Source organism: Amblyomma americanum, chromosome 4 (genome assembly GCF_052857255.1).
Source record: "Amblyomma americanum isolate KBUSLIRL-KWMA chromosome 4, ASM5285725v1, whole genome shotgun sequence".
Lineage (NCBI taxonomy): Eukaryota > Metazoa > Arthropoda > Arachnida > Ixodida > Ixodidae > Amblyomma > Amblyomma americanum.
The window spans coordinates 221,556,590-221,578,996 of NC_135500.1; the positions used below are offsets into that span (position 1 = coordinate 221,556,590).

The 22,407-nt window shown below is 45.9% G+C and overlaps 1 protein-coding gene across 3 annotated transcripts in view; it reads left to right on the forward strand.

Moving 5' to 3' along the window:
- Positions 1 to 5,680: 5,680 nt before the first annotated feature.
- Positions 5,681 to 22,407, forward strand: part of LOC144129433 (uncharacterized) — a 99,574-nt gene continuing 82,847 nt past the window's right edge. For 2 of the 3 annotated variants that reach the window (XR_013313919.1, XM_077663603.1), the window contains exons 1-3: positions 6,113 to 6,227; positions 8,898 to 9,114; positions 11,124 to 11,276. Coding sequence is in view for 2 of the 3 variants with exons in the window: in XM_077663603.1 (XP_077519729.1) it covers positions 8,925 to 9,114; positions 11,124 to 11,276 (343 nt within the window). In the remaining variant the exon portion in view is untranslated. Of the gene's footprint in view, positions 5,768 to 6,112; positions 6,228 to 8,897; positions 9,115 to 11,123; positions 11,277 to 22,407 lie in introns of those variants that run through there. The other variant, XM_077663602.1, reaches the window with a different exon arrangement.

A 22,407-nucleotide genomic window follows, 5' to 3' on the forward strand; every position in this document is an offset into this window, starting at 1 on the left:
CACTGAGCCACCTTGGCGTGTCCAATAATAATAATAATTGGTTTTGGGGGAAAGGAAATGGCGCAGTATCTGTCTCACATATCTGCGGACACCTGAACCGCGCCGTAAGAGAAGGAAAAAGGAGGGAGTGAAATAAGAAAGGAAGAAAGAGGTGCCGTTGTGGAGGGCTCCGGAATAATTTCGACCACCTGGGGATCTTAAGCGTGCACTGACATCGCACAGCACACGGGCGCCTTAGTGTTTTGCCTCCATAAAAACGCAACCGCCGCGGTCGGGTTCGAGCCCGGGAGCTCGAGAACGGCGACCCGAAACACGGCGGCAGGCGCAGACAATATCAAGAATTCCCTAATCCGCAACCTAAGTGAAGAGATGATCGAACAACTAACCGATTACCTCAACAAACACTGGGAAGCGGAGGTGGTACCGGAAGAATGGAAGCATGCAGAGGTTGTAATGATCCCATAACCAGGAAAGAAACTTCAGGTGGAAAACCTAAGACCGATCGATCTCTCTCACCTCATGCCTAGGCAAGCTCTACGAGCGTGTCGTAACCGAGAGGCTACAACAAATCATGGAGGAGAACGAATTGCACCCGCACAGCATGGTCAGTTGCGGCACCAAACTATCAACACAAGACATCCTGCTAGAAATAAAGGAAGAGGTTCTCAGCAACACCCCTACAATGGAGAATACATACTAATGGCACTCGATATAAAAGGCGCCTTCGATAACGTCACCCATGAATCCATCCTCACAATACTGGATAGCCTGAACTGTGGAAAGAAGATCCATGGCTACGTCAAGGCCTTTTTATCCAACAGAACAGCAGCAATAGGACTAGGAGAATTAAGGACCGAGAAGTTCCGCACACCCAACAAAGGAAATCCACAAGGGTCCGTAATCTCCCCCATCCTATTCAATATCGCAATGATTGTACTGAAATCTATGGCATACAATGCCATATATGCCGACGATATCACGGTCCTGGTCAACCAAGGCTCTCTCAGCCAAAAGAAAGAACGACTGCAAGGAGCAGCGACCTGCGTAGAAGATTACGTCAGAACGAGGGGCCTCGCCTGCTCAACCGAGAAATCCGAGCTCCTGAGAGTCAGGCGAGGGAAGCGCAAAGAGGAAAGCCTAAATGTCACCCCGGAAGGACAAGCAATACCAGAAAAAGAAACCGTCGGAATCTTGGGGACGTGGGTGCAGAACAACCAACGCTGCACTCACACACTCAAACTACTGAAGCAGACAACGACCCAAGCGGCGCGCATGATCACCCGCCTATCACAGAAGAGACACGGCATGAAGGAAGGAGACACGCTCAAACTGATTAGGAGCCTCGTAATCAGTTGAGTCACGTACTCCCTCCCCTACTTCAACTGCACCAAGTACGAAACTGGACGTCATCGTATACGCAAAGCATACAAGACGGCGCTGCACTATACCAAGCGGCACCTCAACGGAAAAGCTACTGGCCCTCGGGTTACACAGCACCTACGAGGAACTAAAAGAAGCGCAAACGATCACACAGCTATACAGAGACTCCAGCAGACTGCCGCGGGAAGAGCACCGGTCCCTAACTAGGTTAGCCTACGGGGAGAGTAAGAGAAACACAGAGGACCGCGGGAATACCGGATGAGTACTGCAACTCAATTAAGGTACACCCCCACTACCGAAAAACATGGACCCCAACCTACACATGGCCAGGAGAAATGCCAGGGCGAGATAGGTAGAAAAGTATCTAGCACCCAAGGCAATTAACCACGGTATACACAGACGCCGCGGTCTACCCTAGACCCAGGGGAACAAAAGAACAAAAATTGTTGCGACAGTGATAAGCTCGGATCTTAAAGAAATCACTTGCGCGTCGGCACAAGACTGTACGGTAACTGAAGGGGAAGAAATGGCTGTTGCTCTAGCGGCCGCGGAGGGTTACCGTACCAAAAAGTCCCTTACAATATTAACGGATTCACAAGAAGCCGGCCAAAACTACATGAACGGCAGAATAGGACGCAGAGCACTCCAGATCCTCCGCTCATGCGGCTTCAATAATCAGATCAGACAAACCCTGTTCTGGATACCAGGGCACACCGAGATTGCAGGCAACCAAGAGGCCGACAAGACTGCTCTCGGCCACACAAACCTCCCACCTCGAAGAGCCCATAACGGTAAAATCAGGCTTTTCAAACATACTAAACTAATTCAGAGGGATGAGGATCAGATACCCCCCAACCCACAATATGCTAAACCACCATGAAGCGGTACAATGGCGGAAACTGCAAACAGGAACATACCCAAATCTAAACACATTAAGCAAAATTTTCCTTACTCAGTATATAGGAACACATGCCGATGGTGCGGCGAAAAGCCCACCTTATACCACATCATATGGGAATGCAAAGAAAACAAAGCATTCCATCAGATCAAAAATCCGAGTGCGGATGGACGGATGGACGGATGGATGGATATGGCTGAACCCTTTAAATCAGGCGGTGGCTCAAGCCACCTAGCCATGACTTGTGAAATTTTACTCTTGTCTTGATTTTAGCCACCAATCAGATAACCTTCGCTTGGTTACTTCTACCCGCTTAAAATCTACTTTTCCCTCACTGTCCTTAAACCCCAATGCCTTGGGTAAATCAGCCCCGCTGCTTTCCACTGCAGGGTGAAGCCCTTTACAGAAAAGTGTGAAGTCTTCAGCCGTTTCCTCCTCCTCACCGCACGCAACGCACAACGTGTCTATCTCGTGGTACCTGACTCTATATATCTTAGTCCGCAAAACTCCCGTCCTGGCCTCAAACAACAAAGAGCTTCCCCTACAATTATCATAGATACTTCCTTTGGCAATTTCTTGCTTAAAAATCTTGTATGCTCCCAGTGCCGAGTTCGTCAGCATCCCTGTTTTCCACAGATTTTTCTGTTTCTTTAACCTTTTTCTTAACCGATAATTGCTGATTTGGCCCCCTACTGCTGTCCAGGTATTTGCTTGTCAACTTCCTAGTTCGCTTTTTCCATTTCGTGTCAACATTCCTTATGTACAGGTATCTGAAAACTTTCCTAGCCCACTGCTTTTCCCCCATTTTTCTCAATCGTTCCTCCACTGCTATCTTACTGCTAGCTTCTCTGCTCTCGAACGACGCCCATCCCATATCACCCTGTACCCCATGATTTGGTGTATTGCCATGTGCTCCCAAAGCTAGCCTCCTACGCCACGCTGTTTGATTTCTAACCTTGCTTGAACATCTGGTCTCATGCACAGGACCGCATTACCGAAAGTCAGGCTAGGAACCATCACCCCTTTCCAGATCCCTCTTACTACTTCATACCTATTGTAATTCCACAGTGCCCTATTTTTCATGACAGCTGCATTCCTATTAGCTTTATTCATTACATATTTTTCATGCTCTGTCAGATACTCAGCACCGTTATTTATCCACACCCCAAGATACTTGTACTCATTCACTACTTTTAGCACGAACTCCTGTATTCTATGCTCGCCGCCCTGTTCATTAAATATCATGACTGCAGATTTTTCCTTACTATACTTGAAGCCTAATCTATCTCCCTCTGTACTGCATATGTCTAACAACTTCTGCAGGTCTTCCTTGTTGTCAGCCATTAGCACTATATCATCCGCGTATATTAGTCCCAGTAATGACTCTTTAATCCATTACCCTTGCTTGAAAAAAGAAAGGTTGAAGCCTAGTCCACTCCTCTCTAGTTTGGTCTCTAACCCTTTCAGGTACAACATGAACAGCAAAGGAGACAGAGGACATATTTGCCTAAGCCCCCGCTGTATCTCTACAGGCCCTGATACATTTTTCCCACCTTATAAGCACTCTGTTACCTCTATATATATCCTTTAAAAGATTAATTGCTCTATCTTCCACAACCAATGTGCCCAGTCTGTCCCACAAATACTCTTGAGTAACGTTGTCGTAGGCTCCGCTAATATCCAGAAATGCTAGCCATAGGGGCCTGTGTTCCTTTTCAGCAATCTCTATACACTGCGTCAATGAAAACAGATTGTCCTCCAACCACCTTTGTTTCCGGAACCAATTTTGTAGCTCCCCTAGCACCCCCTCGTTCTCCGCCCAAGCCTGCAATCTGTCCTTTATAATCTGCATCACCACCCTGTAAGCCACAGATGTCACTGTTATGGGACGGTAGTTACTTACGTCAGCTTTGTCCCCCTTTCCCTTATATATCATGTTCTCTAATTAATCACCATCCATCAGGGACTTTCTCATCCACTATCATTTTATTCACTACCTGTATTAATGTTTGCTTGGATTTTGGTCCTAGCTTCTTTATCAACATAATCGGGATACCATCTGGTCCTGTTGACGTGCCACTAGGAACCTTCTTCTCTGCCCTTTCCCACTCTCTTTGCTCAAGTGAAGCAATTGCAGTAACCGGTCTATCCTCCTTCGATAAATTAAGTGCCACATTTCTTTCTTTAAATTTTTCTGTCATCCTTGTTCCTATGTGTTTCATTGCTTCATCCCCTTCTAGTCGAATACCCTGATCTGTAACAATAAACATTTGCTCTAGCTACAGTCTTATTACTCATTACATTCAGATGTTTCCAGAATTTTTGAGCTGCTTTTCTATCCTTTTTATTTACTTTTGACATCCATTGGGCACCCTTTCTTCTAATTTTCTCAGTAATCAAATTGGATGCTTCCCTTCAACACTTTATGAAGGTATCCCATTTTCTGTCTACTTCAACTTCTGGTTCCCCCCTCTTCTTGGAATATCTGCGGAACAGTGGGAGAGGGCGCTCTCCAGCGGCAACCCATGCACACAACGGGGGCTTATACAGCACGCCCGACGAGTAGCTACCCTCAGTGAAGCCCTGGAATAGAGGCGCCAACCCTGCGAAGACAGAAGACGCCATCTAAAGATGGAAGAGCTCTGTTGGACCGCTAAATAGCTGTACTTAGAGCAATAAAGTTTTTCCAACCCAATCCGGATCAGTAGCCGAGCGCTCTAACCACTGAGCCACCGCGCCACGCCCAAGAAATTTAGTTTTCCGAAATATGAGTTTGCACACGCTCAAGAAATTTAGTTTTCCAATATGGGTTTACACTTACACTTCGGAAAACTAAATTTCTTGGGCGTGGAAAGGATCGGCTGGAAAGAGAGATTATTGAGGCATATCACATCAGAAAAGCAGGTGGTCAGTGTGTCAGGACCGCTTCCTTGTCTCTTCTCGAGTGGAAGTCTGAACAGCCTCTTGAATTCAAAAGTTTGTTGCCTCTTCAAAATACCCGTTGACTCGGTCACGGTCGACTGCGCCACTTCGCACAACGCAATGAAAAGGGAGGTGTCAAATTCTTCATCACTTTTGAAATTAACAAATTTCATAGCCGCACCAAGAAATGCGCCACCGCCGCTTCGAACAAATGCACACCGTTCAATACAGCTAGCACAATCCCGCGCATATGTCAAACCACGCAACAAACACCAACACATGGCCGTAGCAGACGAACGTTTTGCACTTTTGCACGCGGTTTCTGCACCGAGAGTACTAGTGTCAGGATACACTCGCGCCGCACTAGCACAAACTGGCGCTGCACTAGCACGACACTTTTCTGAACTAGTGCAGAAGTGCTGCCAGATCGAGGAGCCTAGTGTAGAATGAGTTCTTGGCTGGCTTGCACTCTCGCAAGATGTATTGCAGCAATATGGCGGTGCCCAGAAGAAGATATGACAGTAGTCTCTAAATGAAACGATGGCAGTTCCTTCTTTAAAGAAGGAGGTGAGGAACTGTTTTTGGTGTCAATTTTGCAAACCTAAGCGGACAAGTCGAGCCTTATTGGCAGCATTTCAGCGCATTTCGTAAATCGTTTGCGTGTGTACATGACGACTTTTTTTTTTTTTTTCTATGAAACGACTATTTCTTGGGACTGGATCATAACGACACTTCCTTAGGATTACCTGCTTGAAAGAATCTTAACGTGGTTCGCGATTTCAACTCCCGTTGATATCGGCAACGCGCAGTTGGCTGTAATTTGGTAGCGACGCCGAGGCTAGCAGACGACCAGGCCTGCGCACTCGCCCATTCGTTTTGGAACCAGCCAAGCTTTAGCCAAGCTGCACCGCCGCGGAACTCCACGGAGTGCAGCGAGTGCAGCAAATCGAAGAGACCCATTTTATGCACGATTTGTAATGGTTGTTTGGGCGCTAAATAGCCACAGTCCGTCTGCTGAAGCGAAAAGGTTTGTAGTCATGCATTTGCGCGAAGCTTCCGTGAAATACGCATTATATTATGCCCAGTTATTTCCTGTTTAGCGGTTCGTTACGCGCGTGTACGTTAACTGAGCAGATACTCTTGACTTTTGGATGTCACTTTTCTTTAAGTCATATTTGTTGGTTCTGGCGCCGCGGTGGAATGAAACAACAATGTCGTCATTTAAAACTTTTTTTTTACTCTGGCTTTCTGTGAGGATGCGCAGCTTGTGATTTTGTGATCTATTCAAAACGTACGGAACATGCCCGTTACCTGTTGGAAACAAGCGTTGCCACCCTTTCTTCTGTTGTGGCCTGACCTGAGGAGCTTCATTCTATGAGAATTTATATGCACTACCGTATTTTGTGTTGGTGCTAGATCCCAGAAATTCCCATTGACCATGAGCTTATATGCCAGAGATCTGACCATTTTATGACGCTAAGGAAGGAGCGTGTTCTTTGGATGCCCATTCGTTTTACCAGTTTCGACTGCGCCCCGTAGATTTCGCCTTCACAGACGTGACGAAAAATCGCGAGTCACCAGGTTGACTGAAGAGGCAGCGTTAATTAGCAGTTATGACCTCGTTCGCGACGAAAACGAGATGGACTGCCCAGCGAAGAGAATGTTGTGTAAAGCTACTCCGGAGACAACATTCTAATGGCGAGAAGTGCGCACCTGCTTCACAGTGGGCCATTTCGATCGTTCACTGGCTCACAGCGCGGTTGGCATCAGCAGGGCGCGGACGCTCGACAGGTGACACTGGAGATGGAATCGCTGTAGTGCCAAGCATTCTGCTCGCTACTGACGCTTCGAATTCCTAAACTGTTTTTTTCGACACTGCTATCACTGACAGAATTGAAACCTGCAGCGCAAGTGACCTGTGAGCGTACGTGAAAAACATTCACTGCGCGTCGTCATATTACTCATTGGACTCTTTCATGCACATACAGACCTTTCCGTATTTATCTTTCCAGGTTTTAAAAAATGCCTGTGTGCCAATCACTGGCCTAGTCGAGAACAAATATGATTCACAATGTAGCAAATTATTGCGTGCGTTCATTGAGATGTAGTTTAGCATCGGTAGAACGGATGCTTGGGCGAGTTGGTGTGCCATTTCAAAAAGGAACAGCACGACTTTTGACAGGGACGAAAGGAAAGACGCACAATGATAGGCGCTGATCAGGAACAAAACTTTTATTGCTTGGAACGAGGAAATATATGCAGCATTCCAAACAACAACAAGAACCAACATAGTGACAATTCACGCTTGTTCTTACACATAAACACTGGATAAAAGTATGTGATAACGTCATCATGGCTTCCCTGCAGCCAGAAACCTTAATTCTTTTGCTGACATTGCTAAAGATCGGCTGCAACGCATGCGTCGTTGGACCATGTGTCCTAGGACTAGCAACTTTCAGCGCCTGTCCTCGTGTGTGTTTCTTTTCATGGCTGTCAAAAGTCGTGCTGATAATAACATCGCTGCTTGCCTGGTTTTTTTTGTAATTACTCAAAAACTAGAGCCGCCCATGGGTACAGTCTTCGGAAAGACTTGCTCAGCTGCTAAAACAAGGGGCTGCACCCCCTGCCAGCTGGGGAAACAACCGATGGCTTCTGGCAAGTTGTGCGGCTCCTTTGAGATGCCTTTTGTCGGCTTGTTAAAATTAGCCATCACAGCACTACCTAAAACTGCAAAAATCCAACAGTAAGCTTGACAACAAACGCGAAACTCAGCCACCTACTGAGCTGGGCTTTTGGTTGCTTCTTTGGATGAGCTGTTTGACTCGCGTCTGCGGAAACTGTGCTCACAGCTGAAAGCAGTTTCATCTCAATGCTAGAAAGTGCGGGCAAGTACTGATATTTCATCGCGTCTCAAGGAACGTAGGTCATAATGTTCTACCTCGTCAGCGATGTTTGCCCTCAATTAGGCCAGTACTTTGCTCACAGGAAGTTTTTAATGTTTGAACATATAAATACGCAAGTCTCTGTACCTGCAGCAAGCACAGAGCGAACAGTAGTGTGATTGTTATGCAATATTCGGAACAGTCCAGAGGACACGAACGTAGATTTCCGTTCTTATTAAGGAAAGCATCCTTCAGAAGGATGGTTCCTAGGATCCAGAACCTATTTTCAGCAAGTTGTTTTTTCACCGTAACTTTGAGATTTTTTTCGTGGTAAATAGCATTGCCATGATAATTGTTGCATGTCATTATGGAAAAACACCCGCATTCATCTACTGCTTAAGGAGATTCAAGCTGATTGTTGAGCTGCTATTGATGGTATGATGGTAATAGTGAAGATGCTGCCATTGTAGCGGCTGTTTTCACTCTACTGACATCAGCCTACAGCAATCTGCACATAAACACTTCTTGCTTCTAAAGTGCCCTTTTGGGCTCCTGCTTTTAGCTACTGTGTTGAGGTGTAGCTCATGCTGCAGAGTAAATGGTAGTGCATCAGTGTTTGTGGAGTGCATCTGAAGGCTGTTTCTGTTGTTATTATATTTCCTTCACCTCACATTCACATTCACAGTGTCAGATTAGTGATTGTTTTATTAGACAACTGCATGAAAGGTTCTACATATTGCTAGAGCTCGTATTTGCTTGTCGGCACTTATTTGCACCTCCTATCCTTTGGCTAATGTCTTGTTCTCATTTTCTAGGCTTGTGGACTGCACCCAGAACTGGTCATGGCGACGCGTGTTTATATCAATGTAGACTTGGATCCCTTCTGCACAGAGCTGGTATTCCCAAAAGGTCTTGACGTTGGGGGCTTTGTGTCGCTTGTTTTTGGCCGCTTCAGCCTGGAGGGCCCCCGTGCCACACAGGACAAGGGGGTGCGGCATATTTCGCTTCGAACCTCTGGGAGAACCAGGTCTGGTAAGTCCAACATGACAGGTAGGAAGAGGGTACAGTAGTACAAGAATACATAAACTAAATACAAGCGAAGAAAAGTGAAAAACTGCAAAACAATCATCCCCATGTCTGTTACATTTGTGCTGCTTTCAGCACAGCTTCAATGAGGCGAAGTTGTTTAGTAGCACTCTTATCCAAAGCTAAATTTGAATCCTACTTCGTTTTAGAGCGCAACTCTTAAAGGGGCCATGACAAGGTTGTACTTCATATTGCATTTTCGTGCTTCAGCAACTAATACAAGAGCCTGTGAATCAATTTCCTAAATTTGTGCGCCTAGGACGTGCTGTATATTCTAAAAAATGTGATGGAAATTGAGACAGGAAATTCCACTCACCAGCAGCGACCGCCATATTGAATGCTCTTGTGATGTCACAAAGGCATACACAGAGCAACAGCATCTGCTACTTTGCTGCAATGCGGGCAGCGAGCTCGGTGTCTTGTCCCCTGTACTTTCGCAGGCTACTGAAGTAGCAGTCATCCCTCATTTATGAGTGACTCGTGTCGCAAAAGCGATAGAAGTAATATAGTTTTTCTTCTGTATGGGTAGGGTCCGTCGCACTAGGCCGATGCGGTGCCGATCGATGGTCGATGGGCTGGTTGGTATGCAGATGCTGTCGCTGACACACCGATCTGTCACGCTGGACCGACGATGACGCCAGCACTACCAGCGACCGCATATCTTAGTAGAGTGAAGAGCGAGTTTAGTGGGAACCAGAATTGTGTGGTGGGGAGCTAGTTGGTATGACAGTCTATAAACTTACAAATTTTTAAACCTATTGCACCTCATGCTAACCATGGTGACATACGCGATGTGTGTGCACCAGTAAAGATGTGCTTTGAATCGGTGCGTGTGCATAGAACCAAACGGCGAGGCAAGCGACACGGGCATGAAACACCGCATGACGCTGGCGCTCGTTGCTTGCCGCTGTTGCCCGGGCTATCGTGGGAGAGTGAAAGCTTCACGCCTGGTGAAACGACGGCCTGAAAAACTGCGTTTGTGTGTACCTTATCCACATTGAAAAGGCCTTGCAAGTGGCTGCATTTTATATTTTCACAGTGGTGAACTTTTGCCAGATTCTTAAATTTCGGTGGGTGGCAGAACGCGCTAAGAGATGACGCCAAAGGCTCATTGGCGGTGGATCGATGTGCACGCTGCCCAAGTCGAAATCCAGAGCCACCTGCATTGAGCACTGCGTGTTCTATATGCGTTGTCCATGGTTCAAGTACTGTAGCAACCACCCTCAAAAATCGCATTACCGAGAACTGTGATCATTGGCTAATTTTTCCGCCCTTTCTGCCTTCATTGGTTTATATTTCTTGTTTATTTCATATGAATGCACAAAATGTAAGCTCATAGAGCTTTAACATTGAAGGACCAAAAGCCCACATCGAATTTGTTTTAACACTTCCTTTTTCTTTCAAGTAAAATGTCATAGTTGCATGTCTTATGGCAACTAACGTTAATCCTATGCGATCCTTCTGTGTGATGAAATATTTTCATATTAGTACATGGTTAGCACATAAGCTTTATTTACACCTTTGTCCCTAATGTTCGGCATTCTGTGTGCACAAACTTCAAGTGCCTAGCACTGGTTTCAAGTGTTCTGGTAATGCTGTGGGCATTGCTTACTATTGGCATAATTTTTTTTTATCTGATACAGCAAGCAGCATTGCTGCTGTGGATTTACTGCTCAGGAAATGTAAGGACAGAGTAATTGGAGTTGTGATTGGGATAGGATGTAAACTTATCAATGCTCCTGTATTTACTTGAAATTCGGAGATGTAGTTGGCCTGCGTAACCAGAAAGAGTGCTTTTGTTAATGCTATAAAATTGACTGAACTTAACCTTTCCTCATATTGATTTATTGTGAAAAATGTGAAAAATGATAGTGATCGTGGATGCAGATTCTTAGCTGCAACACTTTGTGATTGTCTGGCTGAAAGAAAACGTCTGGCTGTATGTGTGTCCACAGAAGATGACGTGCCTGTGAACAAAAAGGTGTTCATCAGTGTGCCTTATGGTGAGCGCAACCCACTCTGCACTTTAAGAGATGCTCCACTGCCTGATGATCTTGAGGACATCCCGGACGCCTCTGATGATGAAGCTGTGGATGACCTAATCCTAGGTAAGAAGTGTTTCATGTCAGCATGTTATTGGCAAGCTGTTAGAATTGTTAGAATTGTGTTTACATTGGCTGTTGTTTTAGATAGTGCAGTACATATATCATCAGACTGACTCCTTATGGGGTTACTCTGCACACAGCTGGCTGGGAAGGCGTGATTTTGTGCCAGCTACACACAGGTGTTACTTGTATGTGTTATGTTTCTCCAACCCGTGGTGGACAGTTGCAGACACGGCTGGGTAAGGCAAAATGAACAACTTCACAGTACACTTGGAAAATGTTTATTAAAGGGCCTCAGAAAGGGGCTGTCAATGAAGTTGCAATATGTCTGGGATGTTAATGGACGCCACTTCACAAATATCCTGCAGGAAGAATTTTTTAAATGCGTTTTGTTATGTGCAGCTGAGTTATATGCTGAGTTACCTATATGCAGTCAAAATTTGAACTTCTATGTCTTCGCACCTTTCCCTCTCCTCTCGTCAATTTTTGCACGCCAAAACGTCTGCGCTCCTCCGCGGGCCCAACCCACACGGCCCTACCCCTACCTCTGCCGGCTGCCGGCACGTGCGGAGTGGCCGCAGCCGTGGTAGCTGCGTGACGCCTGAAAGAATTAGACGCGGCGAATCAATGATAACCCATGACTGCTGACGTCACTTGCACAATGTGATGTCGCATGCCAGATTTCGCGTGAAAGTCCGGCACCGCATGTCGCCACAAGGTGTGAAGGCAGGAATTTTTAAAAATGCGTTGCAAATTTCCCGCTTGCTTTTGAGGCCTCGTACGCGTCATGAAAACTCGGTGGCCTGTACTTTACACGATGTAGGCATTTTAAAGCCAAGCTGGACCACCCTTTTTTGTGGCCCTTTAACCTCATGCAAGCTAAGGAACTGTGCGGAAGAATGTTTTGTCCTATAAAATGAAAGTTCGGGTGGCTCATCAAGTCATCTTTGTTGAGTGACGTTGGATTCTTCAGTGTGCAGGAAGGGAGCTCTTGCTTGAAGGTCGCAGGCAAGATGCAGGAGAGCTCTTCCTGCCGCGAACACTTGTTTTTAATCCCTTGGATGCCACCCAACGAAGTGCAATCGGTTGCTCAGCTGTCGTGACATCACATCCTTGTCTACAGAATGGGGGAGATGCGGGAGGGCCTTCCCTTTCCACTGCCAGCTGACAGGCACGCGCTCTTCCATGACACTGGTGGGCTCGCTGCATGCTTGGCCACTTGCTTGCGTGCTTGGCTCGCTGCATGCATGCCTCCCGAACGCTGAAACAGGCGCAAAAGCAACTGTCGACCACAGGTTGAGGTCTGTCTCCAGCCTGGCATATTCTGGAGGCAGCTGCTCCTCCTGGTCACCTCTTGGGGCAAAGTTTCTGGGGGGGGGGGCCAAGGGTGGCAGTGGCACCGCGGTCAAAGTCGTCAGGCCAGGACTCAGTGCTGGGTGGCTGTGGATCATAGCCACTCTGCAAACTCTGCATTGCGGCCTGCCCGCTCCAGCTTCTGTTTTGCCAACTCCCACAGTGCATGCTGCCTAGCGGCTCAACCCTCACGATAGCCATGTGGTTAACGCAAGTCAGTTTTATGTAGCGATGTTCGGCAGGAGCAGTCCATACACTCATGCAATTACTGAGGTTGCCTGCAGGCTTGTACCTTTGCTTTAAGCTGTGCAGGCAGGTTCTATTAATGTGATAGCATTAAGGCTCCCGTTCTACACAAAGTCTGGCAGCGGCAGTGTTGTGAGTGAAAATTGGCTGGGGTAGGGTGGCCATGTGGCCAACCTTGGGCACAAGATTCTGCTCGGCCTCGCACAACCCGCCGTGGTCGAAAAATGTGCTGATCACGTTACTTTGTCACGTCATCCTAGGTCACATGACCTTTTGGCGTCATCACAACCTGGCCACCGGATAGTGAGCAAACTGTCCACCATGGCAGGTGGCAGTTCGGTTAATGAGTGGTTGCGAGAGGTTACTTAGGAAGAGCAACCTCCACAAATAGCAGCGCCTGCCATCGCAGGGCAGTGGCACATCATTTAACGGTTGCACCACTGCTCCAGGAGTGGTATGAGGACTCCCATCTATGAATGTAAAGTAAAGAATGACCAATTCCACATACATGGGCATTAACCCATTAAACACTATCGCATCGTACCATTAAAGGCGGAGCTTAAGTGTCTCCTCCTACTTTTCCTGCCTGCGGCGTAAGTTATAGTGGGACACAGAGTTCGCCGGCTGATCTTTGCAGCGCTCATTGTCTGACTTTACCTCAGATTGGACTTTTCTCTGCACTCATCTCGCTGCATGTAACGTTTCAGGTCACGTGCGTGCACCAGTTCACCTGTTGGCTTTGACTGCAAGTCTTGAAACCTGTAAACGAGCGAGGAAACTTTTCTTGCATGCGAAATGGACTGGTCAATTTTGCTGCCAATGAGGCTGCAAGCTGTTTGCAGGAGTCGCTGAGAATGTGTTTGTGCCGAAGCACCAGGTCACCCACTTTATAGTGAACATCCTGATGGGAGTGGTCGTACTATGTTTTCTGCTGTGTTCAGGTTGTGGTGAGTCTTGCGTGAGGCCTTCGTCAACTTAGCACAAAGCTGCATTGCATACTCAGCTAGTGAAGCAACTGGCGCCCTCCTACTGTCCGTAAGAATTTGGTCCATTGGATTAAGCAGCTATCTCTCTAGATTGAGAGTAGCCGACGCACACCCAGTCGAGCGGTTTACTGTCAAATGCAAAGCAAAGCGATCTTCGGCAGCTAGGTGTCCCGATTAGTGCCTTTTAAGAGAATATGACAACCACGTGCTTGATGTAGCGGTTGACTTGCTTAGTGGGATTTGACTGAGCATGATAGGTGGTCATTTTCTTGTGTTTAACCAAATGCAGTGCACACATCCACGAACACCTTCGCAGTGAGCTAGGATGTGTTGTCTGTTCTCAGCTGCTGTGGGAAACCGAAACTGGTGAATACCTCCATCAGCTTCTCCGTGGTCACTCATGCAGTCAGTTCTCGGAGGCAAAAAGCTCTACCCAGGTGTTGAAGTAGTCTTTGACCACCAGCAAGAACTTGTTCCTACTTGATGTCATGGGATACGGTCCAGTGATGTTACATGCTGTGACTTGCCAGGGAGTCGGACTGTTGATCAGCTGCATGAGACCAGGCGGTCGTCCACCTTGGGACTTCACGCTTTGGCATGCATGGCAGGAACGGGCATTGTGTATTGCATCCCTTTTCATTTCACGCTAGGTAGCTAAGCAAAAGTGTAAGTATGCCCAGTGATTCACGACTCTGGAAAGTACTGCAACAGTGACGCTCTGAGTACTTCAGGTATCGCCACCTTGAATGACTCGCTTGTGTCGTCCTCGGAGGGGATATACCTTAGTGGAAAGCTGTCGGAATCCAGTTGATAAGAATCCAGCATGTTTGCAGCACCACCAGCTGCCTCCGCGTGCGCGACGGCCGTGCTGCTCAGCTCCTGGAGCCCGTTGAACGCCTTTCAACAAAATGGATCTTTTTGTTGAGCTTCGAGCAGATCTTTTTTACTAAACGCAATCCCCATGGAACTTGCGCAGTCTACATGGTTCACGCTATCACCCAGGGTCAGCGGTTGATCCGCATTCCTTTTAAGGGCTATGGCTCAGGTCTGTCTCTTACTCTCATGGGCTGTCGGGCGGTTGGTTGAGTGATCTTCCTCGCTCTAAATCGGCACTCGTAAGAGTGTGTCATTCAAGGCATTGTTTTTTCCAACACGCCAGGAAAAACAGGAGTAGGAGTAGTTCATCTCTGCCGGTATCAACGAACATCTTGCGAATGCTGCTGGATGGAGAACGTCTTCATGCTTCTGAAGCAGAACTGTTCTTAAGTCCAGGTCACTTGCATCTGTTTGAATCAGACTATTTTTTTCAGGTCGGGCAGCTGTAACTTAGCCTTGCCCGCGAGCACCTTGGTGAGATTGTCCAGTGCTGCATCTTGCTTGTGCTCCAGTGCTTGCCTTTCTTCAAAAGCTCTGTCAAAGGTGCCTGCAGCACTAGACAGTCTGGGATGAACTGGCGATAAAAGTTTGCCATTGCCAGGAAGCGTCTGAGACTGACCAGCTGAGTCGGTATAGCATGAGACTCTTAATCTGAGGGTCATGGGTTCGAGCACCATGGATATGGAGTCACTCTGCGCACAGCTGGCTGGGAAGGCGAGCTTCTGTGCCAGTTATACGTAGGCATTATTTGAATGACATACATTTTCCCAACCTGGTGCACACAGTCAGGTGGGACACCTCTGTCTTGGGGTGTAAACGACACAGGCCGCTTGTGCAGCCTTCTGTCGGCCTCACGATCTCATTGCTGTGTGCTTCGCACTGCGGCAGTGTGTGCTGTTTGCAGCTTGTAGCTGAACAGGACCAAAGCGTGGCCAATTAACCTCAACCCCTCGGGACATGCTTGTCCGCACACTAAGCTGCCATTCCACATGCAGCACGGCTCAAGTGACAGTGATGTGGGTTGTGGTAGTCTATACGCTTTCACAGATAGGATGTCTCCCTGGATGTGCTTCACTTCAACCTCTAGATCATCCAAATCTCTGAACCTGCCTCCTCTCAGGTAGGCCATGAAAGTCAGGTGTGCTTATCATGTGATGCACTCAACTTTCTCGGAGTTCGTGGTGCGAGGTTTAGGGAGATGATAAAGTTTGTCCATCGCTTGGATGTATTCTAGCAGAGACTTTTCAGGGTGCTAGTTGTTGAGCTTTAGCTTTCCTCAAACGGTCATGGGAAGGAAGTTCGTGGGAAGGAATTTGTCATGGAAGTTTGCGCTAAACTCTTCCATTGTCCTCGGTCAATGGCTGGCTAGATGGTACCAGTGAATCGCTTGCTCCTTTCAAGAGACAGACACAGCACACGTGCATTTTGGCATCTGAAAGTCTGTTGCTTGCTGATAATGCAGCAGACGGCCGAGGCGCTCATTTGCTTCTGTTCTGTCGTGGTAGCCCAGGTAGATAGGTACGTTCTCCTTAACACATTCGCTAGGCTCTGCATTAATTCTATTGTTTTGCAAGAGCACCTTGGTTGATGGCAGACTGACACCTTCGGAATGGGGCACAACCACTGCTGGCGTCAAGCAGTGTGGCCTCTGTGCCTCGCTGTCCACGCAGTGGGGCGGCGAGGTGCCCGATGTGGAACCAAGGTACCAAGCTCATGTCCTACTGGTGCATTAGGGAATGTCACTTGGCTGTTCCATGTCGAGTGCCCAACATCTAGATCCTCAGTCCCTGCTAAGGGTGCATTAGGTAAGGAGCCCCGACTCTGTGTAGCTAGCTCTCACAGAATGAACAAAGACTGGAATTCAGGGTTTTGGATGCCACCCTTTGTTCGGGTTTTGGTAGTCATTTGCTTCAAAAAAGTTAACTGCTCAATTGCCTACTTTGTCCCACGTCCGGGCGACATGATATGGTGTCACTCTGAGCACAGCCGGCCAGGAAGGCGAGTTTCCGTGCCAGCTACTCGCAGGAGTTACTCGAGTAAGTACGCATTAATTTCTAGGTGGTCCGTTAGGCTCTTCGGAAGGGCTGAGACCCTTCAAACATCGATGATTCAGCGATCATTCAGCAAGATATGCAGATGCAGAAGGTCAAAAAAGGATTATATTAACATAGTCAAAGTCATTTTATTCAGGCAGCAGTAATAGATGCCTAGGAGGCAGACATAAAGGCAAAAAAATGCCTGACTGAGTGTCGGCCCTCTTCCCCCCTCCCCAAACACATCACTCAACATCAGTTACAGTCACATCGTTGAACAAACTTTCGATCAGGAATCACCACCGTAAAAGGAACACATTAAGGCAACATAGCATACAGGAATAAGTCATATTGCAAGGAAACAAACGGAGAAAATAAGTGACATGTAGTAATATGCAGATGAAATAAACAAGCAGGAACAATAAAACACATTCATAACAAAATCATCTGGTGTTTACTTAGAACCCAGAAAAAAGAAGAAAATAGTCAAAATTGTGTACTCAGAAGACATGTGTCAGTAATAATACTCATAACCATGACATGCTTATTCAAGAATTCAGGAATCTGATATGTTAACTTTTGTGTTTCGTAGTTTCTACGAGTCCTGTCCTTGTTATAAATGGTATGCCAGTGATTTTACATGTGTTCTTTATGAACATATTTCTCTATGAACGATGATGCATTCTGTTTGATTTGAATGTATACAACTACTGCTAGTTTTTTACATAGGGTGTTTGTGATAGTCAGGATTCGGTGTTTTTGGAATAATGGGGCTGAGTGAGCTAAGCACAGGACATTTTCTATTTGGCGCAATAAATGTTTTTGTAGTACATGTAGGGACACTAAATTTGTTTTTGTGGTCGTACCCTATACAAGAAGACAGTAGTGCAGAAGGGAGTGTACTAGAGCATAATAACCATGGTGGTAGCAAATACTTTATTTTGTAGGTGAGCCCCATCGTTCTTGAGATATCTGTTCATACTTTTGCGACATATGCAGACCAGTTTAGGTGTTCCTGGAAGGTTACACCAAACTTGCCCAATCCTTTACGCTTCTTAATTACACCAAGAAATTTATGTGATGTAACACGTTCGATTTGGTCATTGTCGAAGTGGAGAAGAATGTCAGACGTACATTTATCTTTTGGTCGAAATGCAATATATTTTGTTTTGTTGGTGTTATGGTCTAATTCATTTCTGCCAAGCCACACCGATTAATTAAATAGCCAGATATTTGCCTCTCTCTCAATATCTACTATATTTGCCCCAGAAAAAATTGTGTTAGTGTCATCATCATACAGGATAATTTGTGGGGTAAGTAGAATATTTACAATATCATTAATATGCAACAAAAATAACAATGAACCATGTATAGACCCTTGTGGTATCCCATATGCGATAATACCAATATCTAACTGTGCTTTGTCTACTGCTGTGCACTGGAATCTGTTTGACAGGTAACTCTGAATTAAGTCTAGAGCAACACCTCTAATTCCGTAGTTGGGTAACTTTTGCAGTAAGATTTCATGTTTGATAGAGTCGAATGCTTTTTTCAAATCAAGAAACAATCCTACTGTGTATAATTAATGCTCAAAGTTATCTATTATTTTATCTTTAATATTTTAGAAGGGCCGTTTTCGTCAACTTACATTTTTGGAACCCATACTGTTGGTCTACTGTGACGTTGTTTTGCTGACAGTTTGCTCTTGTACATGAATGTACAAGGGCAAACTGTAAGTTACAGAAGCAAAGTCACACAGACAGTCGAACTAACTGTTACTTGAAGTGAAATTTTCCCACAGAGAAAACACTCTACATGACCTTACTTATCGACCAAAGGTTAAAGCCTAAGTACTTGTACAAGTACATGCCAAGCACGGAGTCCTTACCCAGACTGCTTTCCAGTGCTTTTGTTTGCATTTTTATGGGTTTCATAAACAACGAAGTTAGGGCACTCATGTTTGAAGAACTGGATAAAACAGCGCTACGGAAGATGAGAAAAGAGAAGGACAAACACCAGCACTGACTAACTCAGCGCTGGTGTTTTTCCTTCTCTTGTCTTGTCTTCCGTAGCGCTGTTTTATCCAGTTCTTCAAAAATGTGCCAACCAGCCCGTATTTTCCCCCTTCCGGTCATGTTTTAAGGCCTGCCCTGAACTTCGATAACCAGTGAAATTTTAATACAAGGTAGCCACAGCCCTTGAAGGTAGGCACAAACTCGAGCTTAGGGCTTGGCTAAAAAAAGAAAGAAAGAAATGAAACATTAAGAAAACATTCTGAACACCCTCTTCCCGCGCGACTCCTTGCCCTTATCGCGTGATGCTCTTTTCCTTTCCCCTTTCACTGCCGCACCTGCATGTCGCTTCTCGAAGGATGACAAATTTTTCTAGCTAACTGAGAGGTGAGTTATTTGCTGGCTCCTCGTGGAAGTGTCGGATTGAGGCAGGCAATAAACCCCCGCGATGCTTTGGTGCTGGCAAGAATGCCAGCAAACGAAAGGGCTCTTTGTTAAGCTCGAGGGAAGTTTGCATAGTTCCACGGATATGGCATGGGAATCCGCTGCCGTGGGAATGCCGCACTGGATCGAGCGGCGTGGCATGCCCACTACTACCCATTATGCGCGCCATGTGTGCTTTCTTGGTGTGCTGGCGGATGTGCGCGCTTAACAATGCTGGGAGCCCTCGGTCATGGTAGCGATGTTGTTAAGTAAACAGTGACTTCCGCGCTTTTGTGGTTGTTTGCGGGGTACGCACTAGTGGGGAGCTCGGGGCTGTACTGAGCACTCTCCGCGTAGACTAGAGGCATGCAGTGGCCTCAAGCTAAAGTAATTAAAAATGTAGGCGTTAATGAAGCGTGGCCTTACATACGCAGTACGTTTCCCTAACCTACAGCACACAGTTGCAGCTATGGCAGGTTCGGACGAAATAGTCAGTGGCAAAGCACACTAAAAAACTGTTTATTGACCTAACGAGAGGTGCAGCAATACATATGTGACATGTTGTGCAAGCAGCCTTTTCATGCCAACATGTACGGACCTACAGTTATTTATTTTATTTACAGAATACCTGCGTTGCCTCGAAGGCATTATCGCAGGGGAGACAGTTTGAAAGCAACGTTTTCTTTTCACAGACAGAGCAACAAGAACATTAAGCAAAGTTAAAATCAAAGTAAAACAAAACAGTCGGTGAACATTATTAAAGGTAACAGAAAGCTTGAACAATAGTAAGACAGGAGTAGATTCTCAGGAATACAGATGACAATAAAAATCGCGATTATCAAACACTGAAACACACTCTTCTGGCAACAAGTTCCAGTCTTTCACAGTTTGTGGAAAGAAGGATTTAGAAAAACTGTTTGTATTAGAATTGTATTCGCGCACCTTCTTGGAGTGGTCGTGCCGAGTCGAGACGTAAGTTGGCTCCAGAAGGTAGTTATGGTTGTCAATTCCTGTTTGATTATAGAAGATGCGGTGGAAGAATTTAGGTCGTAAATTTCTTCTTCTAATGTTTAACGGTTCCCAGCCCAGCAATGATTTTATCTCAGTGATACTTTGGAAGGGGTTATAATTATTGGATACGAAGCGTGCAGCCTGATTTTGGAGTTTTTCTATTGCTTCAATCAACTATGCCTGATATGGGTCCCAAATAATGGAGGCGTAATCGAGGATGGATCTCACGTGCAAGAAATAAAGTGTTTCTTTAATATCTCTTGATGCTGATTTGAAATTTCTACGAATAAAGAACAACATTTTACTTGCCTTAGATATTGACTGCTGGATGTGTGTGTTCCATTTAAGAGTCTGCATAAAATAAACGCCAAATAAACACCAGACTTGAAAATGTAGCTCCTTCAAGTTTTGTTGGTCTTGCACAGCTTGCACGTTGTTGCTTTTATTGCATTGTTTTGGTTTTGCTGGTTTATGTAAGAAAAGGCCTGGCTGAAGTTAACTGCACTGTGCTCTGCTGGTTAGCTTAACCAGGAAGGCTATCTTTAATGTGAACTTGAAGGGCTTAACCAGGAAGGCTTTCTTTAATGTGAACTTGAAGGGACCAGAAAATTTGTTTGTCTGATCAGAAGTTTATGTCAACAGAAGTGCCCCTAAATAGGACATGTGTGCATGCTGTGGATGTCCAGATGCGTTACATAAAAACAATGAATGAAATGATCTTGCAGTGAGAGGGTAATTGCAAATGGAACATACAGCAGACTATCGTTAATTCAAACTTTAAGGGACTAGAGGTCTTTGGTTGAATTATCAGTAAGTTTGAATTATCAGAAGTGCACCTTAATATGATTCTAGACGAATGCAGTTTGTTTATCGATATCTATAAATATAAATAGTATTTTGGATCTATTTCTCTATGCAAATGTAGCTAAGTACTTCAACACAACATAAAATATGGGTGGAAGGCAGATATAAGTTGCTTTACTCAAGTGTGGTCTGAAATTATCAATAATGCGCTGATTTCCCAATAGAGTAAAAACCTCAAGGGACGAAAAAAAGGTCTGAATCATCCGAAGGTCGAAAAGTCGAATGGCTACAAAAAAACTTCCTGAAAATGTTTCGCACCGCTGTAAATTAATTAATAGAAATATAAGCAGTGGTCGTCTGCTTTTAAGTGAAAAACTGCTTGGCAGTGAAGGTTCCTCGCCATTCCGTCATTTTGCAGTGATGCCCACGGTTGGGAGTATCAAAGCAGAACACAGTGAGGCTTTCCGCGGCCTCCTTCACAGGTGCGATGCAATAGCAGTGGAGCCTGCTCACACGTGGCAATGTCCACATGCAAGTAGACTTTGCTACACAACGAGCAGCTCGTAATGAGCGTGCATTATCGACGCACAGGACCACGCGGACGGACTCAAGTCCGTCCGGGGAAACACACAATTACGCACAATTGCGCAAAAGAAAATAACAAACTTGGAGGACATTTGGGTGACTTTGGCGGTGCCGATGGCTTGAAAGCCTCACGAGCTCCTTAACTTTAACGAGCTCCTTAGCTTTTAAAAGGCATCCATCCAACCGGCGCAAAAGAACACAACCAGCGTACAGTTGGACAAACGCGCTGGATGCGCTTCAGACAGTCGCAGTTGTCGTGGGCTGGTAGCGAAGCTCAGACAACTAAACTATGCCGCGACGGCGCAACTCCGATTGACATGGCCCTTGTTCGGGCCGCATCAAAGGCCGGGTTTCCAGTTCACACAGCGCTGCAAAACTGACTCCTGACCTCGGTCGCTGCTTATTCGCGTGCCGGGAGCATCGGAGCAAGACAAAAAGGTTTGAATTACCGAATTTAAGAGAAATCACGGTTCAAATTAAGCGGCCTTAAAATGCACTGAAAATATAGCCAGCCAAACAAAATTTTGAAATTTGGTTGAATTAATCAGAAGTACGAATCATCAGAGTTTGAATTATTGCGATGAGTGAAGTGACAGTGAGGGCATCAAACAGTCATGTTATCCTACTCGAAAAGAGCATTGGTCTTCCGCAGTGGCTGCTATTTGTTCCTACTTGATCTTTTTAGGCATCTCACTCCTTTTGGTGCACCATGTGCTTTTCTGTCAATATATCTCTATGCTGCAATAGTGTGTATCGCGATGCCATATCAGTTCGATATTTGGCTCCCAACTGTTTAAGCGCTAAG